The sequence below is a fragment of the Colossoma macropomum genome, unplaced genomic scaffold, assembly GCF_904425465.1.
Source record: "Colossoma macropomum unplaced genomic scaffold, Colossoma_macropomum, whole genome shotgun sequence".
NCBI classification, from domain to species: domain Eukaryota; kingdom Metazoa; phylum Chordata; class Actinopteri; order Characiformes; family Serrasalmidae; genus Colossoma; species Colossoma macropomum.
Genome location: NW_023494787.1, coordinates 44,564,483 through 44,583,319, shown reverse-complemented (window position 1 = coordinate 44,583,319; position 18,837 = coordinate 44,564,483). Strand labels below are relative to the sequence as shown.

Genomic DNA, 18,837 nt, shown 5'->3' with positions numbered 1-18,837 from the left:
ACAATGGAGTGACCACCCCAGAGTCCAGACCTCAACATCACTGAATGTGTTTATTTGCAACCAATTTCTAAGACTGAACTTTAGAGGTGTGGAAAAGATTTCTTTAAAATACTGAAAGTCTCTTGAAAAGAATGGAAGCTGTGATAAAGGTAAAGAATGAACACAATGTATATACATACATATATATATATATATATATATATATACACACACACACACACACACACACACATACATATATATATATATATATACATATATATATACATATATATATATATATATATATATATATATATATACACATACATATGTATTCTTTAGTTTATATATGTTTTCAATTCTTTTTCTGATGCTCAAAAAATTAATAACGTACTTAATTGCTATTTTGCAATGGTAATTTAATTAGATTTAATTAAATAAAATATCCTCAGCAGAGTGCTGAACACATTTCAGAGGATGCATCCCTGATATATTATTATATATTAATATCTTATTGCAAATTTTGCTCCCACTTGATTTCTGAGGCATCTTTGCTCTTTTAGCTACAACGAATAGTAGAAAGCGGTGCAGTTTGTTGCACTCTGAGGTGAAGAGGATGCTTGGTATGAATTTATGAATTTAAATAAGCTATAATTTATTTTTTTTAACATTTTCCATATGTATGACAGTGACCGGAGTTTCTAAAAGCCTTTGCTAATGAAATGTATTTTAAGCTACATTTTCTGTGGCTTAAAAAAGATGAAGCTTCTAAATACTAAATAGACAAACAAATACTAACATAACTGACATTTATTTGGGCCAGTTCTCCTGTAAATACAGCTGTTTTTACAAACAATTTCTCATTATGTTGAATGGGATTTTTTTTACCAGCATTTGTCTAACACAGCAACAGTAGCTATGAAAGAACACATCTGTGGGTGGAGCATGAACAGGTCATTAAAGGATGATAAAAACAGGTTAAATTAACTGTTCATTCTCCACCACAGCTGCAATAATCACTGATTGCATTTTTGTTGCTCACTGATTGCATTTCTGTTGCTTGATCACCCATGATGCATCCAAGTGCTCGGTCCATTTTAAGATTTTAAGTTTTGCGTGGTTCCACAGCTGCACTCAGACTATGCTTAAGGCACATCCTGTTATTCATATTTCACCCACTTCTAGTTCACTCATTTGTCAAAAAAAACAAAACAAAGATCCGTGCTTGTACACCAGCATTAGTGTTTGGCCCACAGCCTTGCCAACAGCCAAAGGGGCTGAATTAAATTCACATTAAATCGAGATGGCCTGGGCATTCCTGGCTGGGCACATAATTAACCAATGGAGACAAAAAAAAAAACACACACATCACATGTCCAGGCCCTAAAAACTTTTCTGACTGCTGTGCTTTTCCTTGGCAGTAGTGTTTACAGGACGGACTCCTGATAACGCAGTCTGAAGACAAACAGCTGATCCTCAGCTTTCCCACCCAAGGCACTAACCCACAACAGCGCCTGGCGCTTTCTGGCAGCATTCTGCGCTCGTACCTGTGCCGTAAATCAGGCTCGGGAGCACCAAGAGTCTTCGCCCCTGTCCGTTTATGACAAGAGACGCTAAACTGCGCAGATGGGGGCAGAGAAAGGCAAGCTGCTTAATCTCTTTGGACGGATTTATATTCTCCAGTCAGTAAAGTGTGCGTTGGAAATGTCTCATTAAAATCAGCGGAAGGCCAGGTGGTGGTGGGTAACCAGTGGTTGGAAATGAAGGCTGAGTGAAGCAGGCAGAGTTGCAGAGTTGAGGCGGGATTTTGCTGAAGCTAGAGTTGTCCCCTCTCTCTGCAAGGGGTCCATTAGCTCAGGATGAAAGAAGGGACAGCGATGCCAATGAAGAAGTTCCAGAACCTTTCCTGAGGCAAAGTAATTTTCAGTTCCACCAACTTCAAGTTTTAGCTCCCAGACTAGTGGTTACACCCTCGAGAGTCTTTAAAGGAATACTCATTACCAACCTGCCATATCTGTAGAATACGGTCAATTTACATGCAACTAGTTGCATGTTGTGAGTAGCATACAGCAATATGCATATATACAGCATTTTAGTGTGTTTGTATTATTTTTTTAATTTGTCATTGCCATCAGTTTCCCATTCTGTAATAATTTCCATCCTTTGGAAATCAAAGGAATCGGCACTGCGTCATTTTAGAGGGCATGAAAAGACGAGAAAATTAATATTCTAACTACTAAGATCACAACGTCCGCAGACTAACAAACAAGAGTAAATAGTGGCTGGCTAGTTAAACCAGGTGGTTACAGAAACTATAGCTTCGAGTACTCTTTGTTTGTTTGTTGTACTGGCACAGGCAACTGACAAAATGAAAAACCACTAACCTCGCATGTTGGTTTCAAGCAACGAAAGTTGCATGAAATGTTTCACTGTGTAAAACTAGCCCACGGTTTTTTGGTACCTGTAGTGATTAGTTTGTGGAAACTCCATCTACACTGTTAACAAATGATCACTATTTTTTCCTATGGAAAATAGTCTCATCTATGAAACACTGAACTGAAATTTCTATACATGTTCACTGATGCATCTTTCCAGTGGCTTCTGAGTGTTTTGAGTAAATGGGTTTTCTGTACAGCAACGGTTCTCAATCCTGGCCCTGTAGTGGAGTTTCTCCTGTTCCAGTCTCTCCAGTTAAAACTAATGAAGCCCTTCCTGAGGCCGAGCAGGGAGACCATTTCAGCATGTAGGGCAGACTGTAACAAGGATTGAGAAGCAAACCATTGGTGTACCGGAAAACACTACAAAACTGCCTGCAGTGATAAACCATACAATGTAGATGTAATAAATAACTTTTAGACCAAAGTATTCCTTTAACTTGTGACTCTAGTTTAAATGGAGCAGATGGACGCGTGTCTGTATGTGGATGCGTAAAAGGTTTTTGGTTAATGCGTGTCCTTTCTCGGCTGTAAACTCTATGACTTTAAAGTGCTGCGTTCACTGCAGGCTGACTTCTCTATTCTCCACAGACCAAAGAAACCCACCTGCTTGCACTCATCTCTTCTCATCTGAATGAGCTGTTTCCTTCACTCTGCAGCGAAGGTCTTCAGCAGGGGAGGGGGAAAAAAAGCCGTTTAATAATTTGTGCGTCTGCTGCTGTTCCGAATCCGCTACCGGCGCACTTTTTCCCCGACATTCTGCTGATGGAACGGCATTCAGAAATGCTTATCATTACAAAAACCCATCTACCACCTTTCATACTCCCAATATTAGCTTGGGTAAAATCTATAAATACGAGAGGATAAATAAACCATGTTTCCCCCCCTCACATCTTATTCGCTCTTCAAGGAGTTTGGCACTTAACAAATGACTTTGGTCTCTATTGCATCGCTCCCAGACTGGCACATGAGACACAAGCAAAAGAGACAAAGAGACAAAGCCTCCAGGTCAGAAGAGTTGTAAGAGGAACTCAGGTGCCCAGTCCATGGCAGTCTGGGCCACTGCCAGGGCAGCTGCCCCCAACGTGGCTGAGAGACCCCAAACGGCCATTTTAATGAGCTGGTGGGCACCGCCGCTGCGGGCATTGGCACGGACCAGATCAAGGTTGGTGTTGTGGCGCTGGTGGAGCTGCTGGCGAAGGATGGAGTCCGGGCGCTGCTGCAGAGTGGACGTCTGGAAGTCCTGGAAGGAGCTGATTGTGATGCTGAAAAGAGAGAGAGAATGAGAAGGCATGAGGGACAGGAGAGAAAATATCCTCTGGTTTTAACGCTAAATCCTAACAAAAGCACTCAGCTCATTTAAATAAGCAGAAATTGTGGGGAAAGTGGATCCATCTTTCAATGCCATTCCATATCACATTTATGATTAATTCATGAAATAATTAATAGATGAGTTATTTTATTGTACAGTTATGTTTTGTAGAAAGAAAAAACATCCTTTACATTGTTGGCACTTTTTTCTACTGTCCAACATTAAAAGGATATCAAGGACATCAAACATAACATAATCCACTTGCATTAGGAAGGAGAAAGTCAAAGAAAATAAGTGAAAACACAAATTTCCAAAACCGGAGTTCAAAAAATCATTAAAAGACACAGAGGACTAACAGTCGTGCAAGACATGGCAGACCACCAAAACTGTCCCCATTAAACAGAAATTAGAGCTTTCATCTTTGAGAGAGAGCAGAAAATCAGTGCTCGGACCTCAACATCATTTCATGCATCTGGGATTACTTGCAACCAGCAACAACCAACCTCTAAGACAGAAATTTGGAGGTGTGGGAAAATATCCCTGTAGATTTCTATAAAAAACTGAAAGTGAGTCTCCTAAATAGAATGTAAGCTGTAATGAAGGTAAAGTGTGAACACACTAAATACTGAAAAAAAAGGATATTACATTTAGTTGTTGACGCTTGTTTGTAATTTTCTGCTACGTGTTCTGCTTTCCTGAAGCTGAAGAATGAATAGCTTGTAATGGCCATTACAATGAAATGACAGGGTGGTCTCTGATTTTGCACAGTACTGTAAATCAAATGTAATTATATTTCACTCTGTAACTGTGTAATTACTATGTATTGTTTTAAATAGCACAGCAAAATGAAAATAATAACTGTAAATGTCCAAGGATTAAACTTAGTTTATATCATATGTTACTATGTATGGTCATTCATTCCGGAAACTTCTTATTAGCACCTCGAGTTCAGAGAAACATTCTCACTCCATCACAAATATATAAGCATTTTTAGTTCATTTCTTACACATAATAACACCATAATCAAAGCAAATGTGTATCTTCAAAACTGTTTACTGAAGCTAATGACTATCATTTCTTGCATTGAGTGCTGATTAGGAATTTGAAGAATGTAGTACTTTAAACTAACTTTAAATCTCTTCTGAGTCTATAGCAAAAACAGAGTCACCCTCTGTTCAATCAGTCAATGTAATATTAAAGCTATTACAGTATTAACCGGAAGACTGAGTGACTGACAGATTAATTCTTGCATAAATATATGCAGAGAGAGAAAAAATAAGAAGGAAAAAAGTAAGAAAGAAAGAAGGAGGGCCTTGGGGGGACAGGGGATGCCTTCTAGCTTGCTTACAAAGGACAGAACTTTTAATTTCAAGAGGAATGTTTCCCAATTACAATAGTAAGGCAAGGCAACAGAGCCTGTGCTGAGGGCTAGAGCACGTACAGTTCCCTTCAACAGTTTGGAGGAAAACATCATTAAAAAAAAATCATAAAATATTCAATTCCATTTCATTATCGTCCCTCTGGTAGAACAGTAAACACAAAATGCAAATGCCGTTCTCTCAAGACTAGAAAATGCCCAGGAAAAAAAAGCGACTCATGAAGACTCTTGATGAAGTGGCTGTTGTGAGAAAAGGACTGAGGGCGCGAGCTGAAGGGCTCAATGTCTTTAAGACTTTGCTCGTTTTCCTTTTTTTTTTTCCCTTCGTTCCTTTTCATTCCCCCTTTTCTGCAGCTCTCATTAAGATCTGCAGCTAATACCGTGCAGCTGAAAATAGCTGACAGGTAACAGCAGAGCAATTAACTTTTAAACTCTCACTTTAAGAGAGTAACACCCGAGAGAGGCAGGCCCTGCGCTGATGAAACCGCAGCCTAATCTGTGACACGCTTGCGCAGTTTCCGTCACTTTAAACACTGTTAAAGGCACAAAAAGGATTTTTGTCCCCCACACGTGGCTCACAAGTTGCATATTACTGGTTAACTGCAAGTCACATGGTTGGTCTCATGACTTGCCGCAGACCAGGAACGGGAAGTGATGGCCTTTATGAATATTAACTCCCACATTTCCACGTTTAACACAAGGAATATGACCTCAAAAGAGGTAAAGTTCCATGTTAGTTCTGGAGTCATGATGCATCTGAGTTAATGAGTTACACAGTCACGTGGTTGGTCACTTGACTTGTCATCAACCAGGCATGGGAAGTAATGTCGCATGGAGGTGGTCCTCAGGTGTGATCTTGAGCCACCTCAAGGAGAAAGAACACAAACTGACAGTAAAGTCAGTATTTCCTTTTCTCACAAAGTCATAAAATCCTGTATGCAAAAGTCAATGACCAACCTTAACTTTTTTGATTTTCGGGAAAAACAGCCATAAAAACAAGACACAAGCTTAAACAGAAGCCTCAACAAAATATAACTATAATATCTGTTTTTCAGTATTTAATGATTCCATCCTTTGCATTCATTACAGCTCCCATTCCTTTCAGGACTCTTTTAAAGAAATCTGCAGGGATAATCTTCCACACTTCCACTTCAGTATTAGAAGTTGGTTGCGTTTTCTCCTTCTCACGAACCAAGTAATCCCAAAAACATTCAATGATGTTGAGGCCTGGACTCTAGGGCAGCCAGTCCATTTGATTTCCAAATGTTTCCCTTTTTCCTTTTCTCAGTAAGAGCTTTTTGACAGCTGCACATACTTTCAGAGTGGAGCCTGATGTTCTCCTCTCTCTAAAAGATGAAAGCTTTAAGTGCTGTTAATCTGATGGTGACAGTTTTGGTGTCTACCAGATCTTGCAGGATTCTTAAAGTCCCATTTTCTCTGTGTCTGTTAATCATTTGTTGAAATTCAGTCCTGTTTATCCACTCAGTTTTCTTTGGCTTTCTCTTTTCTTATGCAAGTGGATTATCTTATATTTAATCTCCTCAGAAATATGTTCTGAAAAATGTACAACTTGTACTAATGATAATTCTGACTGGAAATAAAACATATCAAGGGTGGTCTCTGATGTTTGCACGGTACTGTATGAGTAACATTTATTGTTACTTATTTGACTACCTGAAATCAGTAACTCTATGATATCTTGTAGTCAAACACATCTGGCTGTCCAGGAAGAAAACCTCCCACTGAAGTTGATCTCACAGTAGCTCATAGACTGCACAAACACTCTGACAGACTAGTACAAGTCCCTCAAGGCTCAGTTTTAGGGCCTTTGCTTTTCTCTTTGTACATGCTACCTCTAGGTGATGTCATTAGGAAACATACATTTTTATAGCTATGCTGATGACACCCAAATATACATTTCCATTGATGATCAAGATTTTTTACAATTACATCACGAAAAAGGATCTGCACAGGTCAACAGGAGTGAGGTCAGAAAAATGGTCAGAGATAATGTGATCACTTTATAGACTCTAAAGCAGCAGTTCTCAGAGATTTTTTTTAAACTTAGATTAGATTAGTAAGTGCTACTATGTCCCCACCTGTCACTCCACCTCCCACCGGTCATTGCTTAATGAATGATGACCATATTTTACCAGAACCTTGTCAATTTTACTAGCTTTCTCTGCAGCTATTGCTGACCTGGCATGGCGCTGTTCTATGACATTACACGTACCTTGTTAAGTCAGTGCTAGATGGCAGTGAATTGTGACTGGATGGCACGTATATTACACTTTAAAAATGTTTAATCAAATCTACCTTTTTTAAATAAGTACCACTTGTTTTAAATGGCTCCCTGTTTGAGAACCGCCACTATTTGCACTTCACAACCATTGCGATGACATCTGAAAATAGAGATATATTCTGAATTTGGCTAAGAAAAAAACATACTATATTTTATTATCTCACAGCCACTTTTTTCACCTCCCATCAAGGTGCCATATGCGTTACTGACTTTGATCACTTTTATCTCTCTGTGTGTTTCTACTTTTGCCGCTTCCCTCCTCTATCCATCATCTCCCTTCTCTAAAGCAGCAGACTGGGTCACCTCTTGTCTTTTCCTTCCTCTGTTCTTTTTCTTTCTTCCTCCTGTCCAATCTGTTGCCCTCATCTTGCTGGCACAGACACTGAGGATAAAAGATGCATTCTTTGAAATAAATAAATGAAATCTTGCATTGTATATTTCTCAGCCTAACACTATAGCGTCAGTTGTGCGTATTGTTGAAAAAAAAAGTCTAATCGCATATCCATTTTCAACTGGCAGTCTAGCACGCGGCAGATCTATTATTAGACACTTGCCGCAGAGATGGTATGCCCAATTAACCATGGGTTTGTGTTCCCCTAGTGTGTGTAAATACCAATGTATCAGTGTGTGTGTGAGTATGTTGCTTGGAGGCTGGTATGAATCAGCAGCTCCGCTGTCCTGCTGTCCTCATGACCCATAAGGCTCTTTGTGCGCTTGAGTGAGTGGCTGCCAGAGACGTGACACAGTGACGCATCACAGGACCCTGCTCACTGAACTCATGCAGTACGAACAGTAAAACACACAGATTTGTTTTTGTACAATGTCAGGACATGGAGTATATGGCCCATATGTATTATAAATATGTAGCACAAAAGTCAGAGACCACCTTTCATTTATTTAATTTCTAATCAAAGCATTAAATACAGGCTATTCATATGTATGTATGTACCGCTGCTGTAGGGACAAAACCTCGTATCTCTGTTTTTGACATTTTTCAGTTTTTTGACAATTTGAAAATGCCTTTTGCCGTAACAATATTTGTGAAATTCAAGATTAATGGCCCAAAAAATTGGTCCAAAATGACTTGAAAAAAAGTCTGGTCCCATTGACTTACATTAAAGGTGAAGTATGTTTTTCTTTCTCCTGGAAAGTTGGAGAAAGTTTGAAGATACAAGGTTACATGATGGACCAACAGAAATGCTTCAAAATTGCTTAGAATAAACCTCTTTCCACTGACTTACACTGAAAGTAAAGAATGTTTTTGCCCTCTCCTGTAAAGTTGCACTTTTGGAGATACTTGTTTTTCTTTGGACAGTGACAACATCTATATATGTCACTGTTATACAGAACACTTCAGCTTCCATTCTTTTCAGGAGACTATTTTTCCACACCTCCAAAGTTCAGTCTTAGAGGTTGGTTGTATTTTCTGCATCTGCCAATACAAGTAATCCCAAACCTTCTCAGTCTCAGTGTTGAGGTCTGGACTCTGGGGTGGTCAGCCCATTGCTCTGAGAACACCAGCAGCTTCTCTGTTTGATTTCAAACATGAACCGAAGCAAGTGTGCACAACAGATCAGAAGCAAGAATGGAGCTTGATTTTCTCCTCTCTTTTAAAGATGAAAGCTTTAAGTGCTGTTTATCTGATGGGGACCGTTTTTCTCCTTCTACTAATTTCCTCAGAAATATCTCCTGAAACAATGAATAACTTGTCCACTTATAACGAAATTTTCACACAATGTAAAGGGCAGCTGCATTAAAAATCGCAAGGAACTAAACCCATAAAGGTTTTTCTCTGTCAGTTTTACAAAATGACACATTGAGCTTTGTACAAATCACTTTACAAAGTCAGGAGCATTGTCCTGGTCCTGGCATCGTAGGTTAATCTTATTTTTCTCTTTACTTTTCTCTTTTACAACAAAGTCAGGACATTTGTGTCCTGAAAATGTACAAAACAAGCACCACACACAAACAGACTAACAATCAACACACTCACTTGATAAAGCTAACAGTGGTAGCACTTTTTCCACAACCACAAAAAATAAACCTACAAAAGCAATCACAGAACACATGCTAAACACAATACGATGTTTCTGCTTCTCTGTACAGTAGCAGGTAAAGCTTAAATAAATCTCTCTGTATTGGCAAGATTAAAGCTTGTGTATGTGATAAGCCAGCAGCCTCAAAGCGCTCATTCCTCTTCTGTGTATGTGTGTGAGAGACAGAGAGAGTGACAGCGTGTGTGCATGATGTGTCTGCAAGACAAGCTTTGCTAAATCCTGATGCAGCAAAGTAAACTATATACACAGATCACCCCATTCTCTTCTGTGGAAACAATGGCCTATGGTTGGCCAGAGATTCACTAAATGGAATACTTGTAAGCGTTTTTCTGGAGGCAGCATAGGTATGACTGTAAACCTACCAGTTACCACAGACAATAATTTTGACATGTTTCCTTACTTTTTCACTTATAATAGAAGCCATTCGGCAGTTGCTGAAACGATGGTGCAGGTGAGGCAGATAAAGATCAGGCTGAAAAACACTGGAGTATTTCTTTAAGGTCCCTCTCTGAGCTATTTGTGCTGGAGGTGATGTGATTTAACTGCTTCTCCACCTTCCCAGGCTTGACCAGCTTCAACAACACTGAAGGACTGTGGGCCAAATTACGTAAAACTGCAGGCACAGCGCAAAATGTGCCTTGATGCAACAGCAATATTTGCTCACAATGTACCTGAATTTAACCTCTGATTCACCAAAGACTGCTTTATATTTCTGCATATGCTGATCTGTGAACATGTGTGGGGCATCATATGCAGACGTTCGTGTAAGTCTGTCGACATATTTGGCGATACCACGTAACGTGAAGTGGATGTTAGGGGTTAGTGTCCGAAGCAGAAAGCACAGGTAACGAAGAGGAGGAAGACTTATGTCTTTTCCTCTCTCTTTCACCACAATTTATTTCTCACTTTGCTGCTTTTGTAATATTTTAACCATATAAATATTTGTAACCTCACATGTCTTCTGCAAGCCGATCCTCAAACTCCATTTGGTTTTTGTGCTAGTTCTAGTTTGGGTCGAATATTGTTTGGGTCTTTTCTGCCCCCAACTCTACCTGAGAGCAAGTCAGTGTTCACTTGATGCACAATTCGGCAGATTTGCATGATGCGTTCTTGAGATTTCAGAGTGTTTGCACATCGTGGCCTTCATGCATCTTAACAGACAAGTCTGTGACAAAACAGAAAATGAAACAGAAGAGACTGCAGTGTTAAAAAAAAATTAAGTTCATTCCACCAAAATTATTACACAGGGGTGTTATTTTACTTCGGATATTGCAGCCATGTCACAGCATATTTTAACATGGTGCACTGTTAGAAATAAAGGTTCTGTGCAGGTTCATTTTTCATTCATCCAGGTACAAACAATGTAAATGCATCCTCATAAGGTACAACAGTGATTTTAAGGGCCTTAAATTAGTTTTTCCCAGAGGAAAAGTACATATTTGTACCTTTTCAGAACCTAATGTTTTAACACAAAACAGTAAAATAAAAAGCCTGGAGACGAGACAGGGTGTGTGGAGTCAGTACAACTTAGAAAATATGATTTCAATGGATTATGACACAATTATGCATCCTGACTAAAGGTACTGAAATGTACCCTTGAGGGTCCCACCCCAGTGACATAAGGGGTACTGCCCCAGTGACAGTTTTGTACCTTTATTTCTGAGAGTTTGTCTTCTCATATTCATACATCTGGTCCTGAGATTTTAGTTATTCAAATGGCAAACATTCAGCATGTGTCTGAGGCTATGACTGTTGCCACTGTCAAAGCAAGCTGAATGTACATCAATGCATCAATGCAAAACTGGCTGCAACAGTTTGCCTAAACTTCGGTCAATGTAACAGAAGACGTAACCAGCCGCATATGTAATATCTCCTCCCACGATCCCCACACGCTTTGCACGGCCCTCCCTCAAACACATATGCTCTAGGACGAGGAGCATGCACCATGAACTCGGGTAAAATTCATCTGATTTGCACCTGAAACTGGTGCAAAAACCCTCAAAACATCAGACCCTCAGATTTATGACCTTCAGAAATGACCTGACAGAACCAGCACAGTCACAGTAGTGTGGAAAAACCCCCTTTTTCGCGTGATCAGATGCACTGGAAATGCATGAGAGCACACTGCTGAGCATTCTGAAAGGTGAACACTCCAGTGATCCCTCCGAGCTTTAAAAATCGTGTACACAGAGAGACGGGGACACATGCACACACAGAGAAAGAGAGAAAGGGAAAGAGAGAAAGAGACATGAGACCCCCGCTGTCGGATTAAAGATGTGCCTGAGGTGATACTATAGTCAGCCTCTGTAGCAGCTACAGTACTGGCACTGCTGGTACTGCTATATACAGACACTCTCACACACACAAAATCCCTATGACAACTGATTACACAGGTTACAAGTGTTAGAATGTGGAGGAAGAAAAGCTGCCCACTTACTACTAAGCCTGTACGACATGAACAAAATTCCATATTCGGATTATATTGCTAGATTCTGCAATTGCAATAGACCTTAAGCATATTGGTAAACCCCTGAGGGTCAAAGGGGAAACTCAATGAAATTACTAAATTAATTAAATGCTTAAGATGTAAATAAAGTCATTCAGAGTAGTGGATGGTATACTGGATGAAAAATTTTCCCTCAGGTATAAGTTTTATCACAACTGTTATGCCACACATAAGTGGAGATAACAATGTATAAACAGTGCACACAATGCTAATGCTAGCGCCTTGGGCTGGGTGGCTAAGATCAGGGACATGTCAGTCCTGTTTCAAATGAAAATGAAAACACTGCAGACACTCAGTCGCCTCCAGCTGTCTAGGCTGTTGCATTTGAAGTAGTCCACTTTGTTTCAGAGGCAGCGAACATTTGGGGTGAGCTTTAGCCTAACTTGGACACTGATAAGGCCCGATGAGGCCTGTCTGAGGAGCCACCTGACTCGGTCAGGTGCATCAGACGGCATCAGGGTCTCCCGGCCTGTCTGCGCAACAAGCCGCAGACCAGCTGGCACTAAAGCATAAATAACTGTAATATTTTCCAAATTCCAGTGGTGCCTGATGGTCGGAGTGTACGCACGAATGAGACAAATGACTCAAGAAATTCAATGAAGCTGAACTTGGCTCATTCAAATTCCCGGCTCCACCTTAAACGGTGCAGCAGTTACATTCAAGCACCTGTGCAATTGGCAGAATATAATTGCTGCTCCATTTAAGGTGGAACGGAATATTTGAACAAAAAGCTGCCAAACAAAATGACAAATTCAGATGTGACTCAACATTGTCCCATTTTCTCCCAAAAAAGCAATACTGACATAGGTTTATTTTAGCTGTTAAAAATATCCCAGAATAAGCCACTGTTCAACTGCAAAAATAGGTTTACTTAAGCATCTAAAAGGGTTTTATTTTAAGAAAATATATGCCAATAAAATATACAAAATCATCAAATTTTAAATATACCATGATATACATTTTTATATCATACCACCCACCACTAATTCAGAATGGTTTGATGTGAAATACGCCATTGAAGAACACATGTTCACAGTGATGATAGGAACCAGACAACTGAAGCATTTGTCTCTAAAAGCTACATCACAAAGTTGTTACATGAAATGGTACGAATATGTTGCGCATATGTTGTTTTACGAGAAAAAACAAGTTTTAATATGCCAGTTCAGGGTGGAGAGGCACATAAGGGCATTATAAGGCAAAACAGTCCCCAAAGAAAACTTTATCTTAACACCTTACTTGAACTCTGCTACATAACATTGATACAACCATGACATAAACATGTCATGCATTGAGGTATCTGTCAAGTACCGGTAATGGTAACACTGTTATACTCCTGAACAAAATCTGTCATGACAAATTAAGACAGCATCTCCCATGATATGTTTATGGCATGTTTATGTTGATATTATGTGGCAGAGTTCAAGTGTTGCCAGTATTTATTCTGATTTATCATTTTATCTTTGGCAACATTATATATGAAAACTCAGAAGAGACATGTTCAAATCACTTGTTTTGGATAATAAATAAAATGGCTCTACTTGTGTTGTAGACACTGTGGCCCCTGGTTCCCATCACTCTGAATGACTTTGTTTGCATCTGAACTCAACCGAATTAAGCAGAATATCTGAAGAACTCTTAGACTTCCCCTTTAACAATTAGACCGTTCCCACACCTTTGACCAAAATTATTTATGCTTTCTGCAATCATACCTTAAATCATTGAAACACCCACAGAAACTCATCAGGATCGCTTAAGATTTGATCAGGATGCTCACAGCTTTCATCCACACATACTGAAAAGATACACAACAGGCAGCAACAGCAGAGAGAATGAGAACAAGGCCAAGGTCCTCATCAGATTTACAACACTTTGTTTTAAAGCTTAAGGACACTGCAGCTGAATACAAATCACCGAGCCAGAACAAAGAGCTGTGCGGTTAAGGTTCAAGCATGTGTGTATGTGTCAGAGAGGGGGAGGAGGTATTAGTGAAGAACATTTGGGGGTCAATGCCATTAGGGGCGCTGAACCCTCGGCTCATTACAACACACTGCAGGGTCAATCCACACAATACTAGAGCAGGCTACAGGTCACAGCCTGGGGAGAGTGCTCATTTCAACATCTCAAAGAACAATGCAGCAGCACATACAGACACAGGTTTGTTTTTATACAAAGTTAGGACATGGGATCACACATATGTGCCCTATGTATTATATATGCAGTACTGTGAAAAAAGCCATTTATTTAATATCTAGTCAAAAACTCATCTTTGAGGGAGAGGAGAAAATTAAGTTCCACTGTTGCATCAACATTGCAGATTTGGGATTTTTTGGATCGTGAGAAGCAGAAAATGAAACCAACTTCTAAGACTGAACTTGGAACTTGGAGGTGTGGAAACATATACCTGTAGATTTCTTTGGAAAACTGAAAGAAAGTCTCCTGAAAATAATGGAAGCTGTAAAGAACAGTCAAACTAAATACTCAAAGTTGATATTATATATGTATTATATGTTATTATATATCACGTTTTCTGCTTTTGTTTCCTGATGCTGGAAAATGAATAACTTGTATTGGCCTCTGAGTTTTGCACAGTACTCTATATGTAAGATTCTATATATAATAATAAGTCTCATATGTAATCAATGAATGTAAGTACCCATGTGCAGTTATATGTAATATGTACTATATACAAGTGACTTATTACATCCAAAATTGTACCAAATGGATATATATTTATCCTCTTCCCACATATATATGTATGTTAAGTACTGCTATGTATTATATACAAATCATCGGCGCAGGACAAAAACCATGCGTCTCCAAAATTGACTCAAGTGAAAGAAAACCTGTCTTACCTTTCAATGCAAGTTAATGTAAAAAGCTTTTACCCCAAGCAAATTTGGACCATTTCTATTAATCTGTTAATCATGAAAATTTCACACAATGTAAAGGGCAGCTACAGTTTTCACATCTAAAATGAAATGGAGATACAAAGACAGCAGACAGCAGTGGTATGTAAATATCTGCATGTAATAAGAATGTTTTAAGTCCAACACTAACCTTAACCTCACAAACTAATTAAGTTTTTACCACTTATTCTATTTCTGTCCTGAAAATGTATGAAAACAAATACACCCACACACCCACACACCCGCACACCTCCTCCTCCCAGAGAGGCCGCAGATGCTGGAAGGGGGGTGGGGTTATGCAAAACCAGGCAGGCACATAATTACCCAGAGACTGGGGTTTGTTTATTGGAGGGCTGCCCTGTATTACGGGGCCTCATGTTCTCATCTACAACAGAAAAGAGAGAGGAATAAACACCCTCTCTCTCTCCCTCCCCTGCTCTCTCTCTCTAATCTGCCACAGCAGACGCTGGTGGATCTAAACCCAGGCTGATTTCTGCGCTGATGGCTTTTCCAGCACTGCGAGAGATGGGTGAGAAGGAAATATTCCCCTGAATGCTGAAGGTATCAGTTATCTCCTGGCATGTGTGATAATATCATAAAAGCGGGTTTGCTGGTGAAAGAAACGGCACCTATAAACTCCATCTCCAGACTGACAGCCAGCGCTGAGATACAAAAAGGCTGAGGAGCAGACGGAGAAGGCTTAATTGTCCCTCGCACCACAATAGGTGCTTTACACATTGAGCAGAATGAGGGTGAGAGGATGTGATTTAACACTCTATAGCTCCACCTGCTGGACAACACTAAAATGCCACTAAAGGCAAACGCAGAAGCCACAGTCCAACCTGGTCCCACCTGTGAGGGCCATGTGCATGTTAAACACTGTCACATTGATTAATGGTACATTATTTAACATACATTACAAGAAAATTGACAACTAGATAAAAGAATTCCAAAAATGAGTGAGCTTAAAATGCCCCCACATGATCTTATTTATTTACTTAAGCATAATTCTCAGGAAATAAATAGATATTTTGCTGATTATTGTGTCTATGTGGGCTCACTCAAGGAGTGTAGCGATTAGTTTATATAGTCACTATTGATTCATGCATGTTTGTGTATATTCTGAGTTGCCAGTTTATTAGGTACTGTGCAAAAGACAGAGACCACCCTCCATATATTTTATGGTCAAAACAGCCATTAAGCACAAGCTACTAATTTTTCAGAAGAAATTTCTGAAGAAAAACATGGCAATCCTAACAACCCTGCACCATCAGATAAACAGCACTTAAAGCTTTCACATTTGCGATAGAGGAGAAAATTAAGCACCACTTTAGTTTCCACTCTGAAAAAAATCCACAGGTGTTTCTGTCCATCCTTCCACTGTGAGAAGACAACTCAGCACTATGAGTCGGAAAAGATGTGTAGTTGTCAAGAAGCTGTTAATGAGACACAGAAACAGACGATAGAACATCTGCAAATCAAAGAAGCTGCTTATGTTCTCAGAACAATGGACTGACCACCCCAGAGTCCAGACCACAACATCACTGAATGTGTTTTACATCACTTGGATCATGAGAAGCAAAAAATGCAACCAACTTCTAAGACTGAATTTTGGAAAAATATCCCTGCAGATTTCTTAGTAAAATTGAAAGCAAGTTTCCTAAAAGAATGGAAGCTGGAATAAAAGCAAAGTGTGGACACAATAAATACTGAAAAATCTGATACTATTTATTTAGTTTCTTATATTATTATTTAGTTGTTGAAGCTTTTGTGTAATTTTCTGTTACAAATACGAATTCTGCCCTTTTTCCTGACTGTAAAAATGTATAATTTGTACTTAAGGCTATTGTGACTCGAAATTAAATAAATAAAGGGTGGTATCTGACTTCTGACCTATAATGTACCTTGTATCTACATTTTATCAGGTACTCATCATATAGGTCCCCTCTGTATACAGACTGTAGCCCATCTATACACTTCAACACCCCTCTAGCCCATTCATCGAAGGAAAAGGGCCACTACAGGACAAACTCTGACCAGATCATTTACATAGTGGATCATTCTCAGCACAGCATAGACAGTGACACGGAAGTCTCATGGTATTGTGTTTGGCACTGGTACTAGTGTCCAGCACTGCAAGGCTTTTAAACACTGCATATACTGTGCAAAGTGGCAAACGAGCGTACGCTGTCTGGGTGTACATAGAGATGTGCATGTGTCAAACCTCTTGTGGGACTGCAGGGCGGCCGAGCGGGTGAGCAGCGTGGGCGGGTAGTGTGTGAAAAGGCTCTGAGCCTGGGTAATCAGATGCTCATACGGCAAGTCCTGAGGAATCTGAGACAGTAGGTGGTGAACACTGGCCATGTCACACTCACTGCTCTTCACCTCCCTCTCCCGATACAGCACGATCTGAAAGACAAAGACAGTGCCTGTTAAGCTGTGCTAATCACAAATAATAGTACCAATAAGTTGGAGTAGGCTTCTTAGCCTATTCCTTTATCATTTGAAAATAATAACAATACTGTACACCAAATTCATTCTAGGGTTGCAAACAAAGCTGATGACACAGTCTTATTGTTGACATCTTGTTTACTTAAAAGAAAGTGCTCTATAATCCTCTACAATATTCGGATGACACATGTGGCTATTCCAACAGATGCCAGGCACTAATTGAATTGTATGCAGTACTGTGCAGTCAGAGACCATTATTTATTTAATTTCCAGCCAAAAAGGCCATTAAATACAAGTTCATTCATGTTTCAGTGTCCAGCATTTTAACTGAAAATTACACAGAACTAAACAACTAGATATACTTAATACTAATAATTTTTAACAACTAAATATAACATCACTAAATATACATAAATGTTCAGTGTTAATGTGCCCATTCTTTACCTTTATTACAGTTTCCATTCCAAAGAAATCTGCAGGGATATTTTTTCCACACCTCCTAAGTTCAGTTTTAGAAGTTGGTTACATTTTCTGCTTCTCAAACAGATTCAGTGATATTGAGGTCTGGACTCTGGGCTGGTCAGCACATTGTTCTGAGAACACCAGCAGCTTCTTTGTTTTATTTGTCTATTTCTTTTTCTCAGTGAGGCTTCTTTACAGCTCCACATCCTTTAGACCCATAGCACTGAGTTGTCCTCTCACAGTAGAAGGATGGCTGTGGATTTTTTTAGATCTGAAGCAAGAGTGGAGCTTGATTTTCTCCTCACTCTCAAAGATGAAAGCTTTAAGTGCAGTTTACCTGATGAGGACAGTTTTGGTGGCCTATCAGGTCTTAATGACTTGAACACCAGTTTTGAAAACTTCCCTTTCTTTATGTAAGTAGATTATCTTAATATCTGGAAATCTGGAGGTCACTGAATTTTGCACAGTACTGTACGGGGCAGTATGGCCCCTACTGTTTCACTACACCATGAAATAAGAGATCACCGACTGCAGAGATGGAACTTTAAATAATGGCAGCAACAAAGTGAAAGGAACTAAGAAAGGCATATTAGTTACATGAGTCAATTAATCAAAAAAAAAGTTGATCTCTTTTATACCTTTTATAGACATCATCAGCCCTGATCCATTCGCTTCACTGACATCAGAGGTTTTCTGAAGATCATCACATGCTAATAGCCACTCATTAAGTGCTCCCATTGCACCACTATGACCGTAAGCAACACTCAACAATCTCTGCCTTTCTGGGGCACTTCAGCTTTAGCAGCACTTTGATCTCCCACTAAATGTTCTCTGGCGTACCGGCTATAGATACTACACATGGTTCCTCTCTAGAGTAACCGTCAGCCCTGCCAGTGCTGTTTTGTTGTACTTTGCAGCAAACTTGGCCTTTACAGCGTTCCAAATCTTTTTAGGAAATCATTTTCCAGAACTTTTCCAGGTACCAATTTCGGTTTTTCGTTTTTATGTGTACAGTCAGATCCCTGCCTGGTTGTTCGGTTGAT

At 39.6% G+C, this 18,837-nt stretch overlaps 1 protein-coding gene across 2 annotated transcripts in view; it reads right to left on the bottom strand.

The window, feature by feature from the left end:
* Window positions 1-338: 338 nt before the first annotated feature.
* The window catches only part of zgc:63863 (uncharacterized protein LOC393372 homolog), a 33,038-nt gene continuing 14,539 nt past the window's right edge, over window positions 339-18,837 (bottom strand). Inside the window, exons 7-9 of one of the 2 annotated variants that reach the window (XM_036567536.1) lie at window positions 17,106-17,290; window positions 7,713-7,791; window positions 3,452-3,682 (exon numbers count right to left, since the gene is read on the bottom strand). In XM_036567536.1, coding sequence (XP_036423429.1) covers window positions 3,578-3,682; window positions 7,713-7,791; window positions 17,106-17,290 — 369 coding nt within the window. In that variant the 3' untranslated portion in view covers window positions 3,452-3,577. Of the gene's footprint in view, window positions 3,683-7,712; window positions 7,792-17,105; window positions 17,291-18,837 lie in introns of both variants that reach the window. The other variant, XM_036567535.1, reaches the window with a different exon arrangement.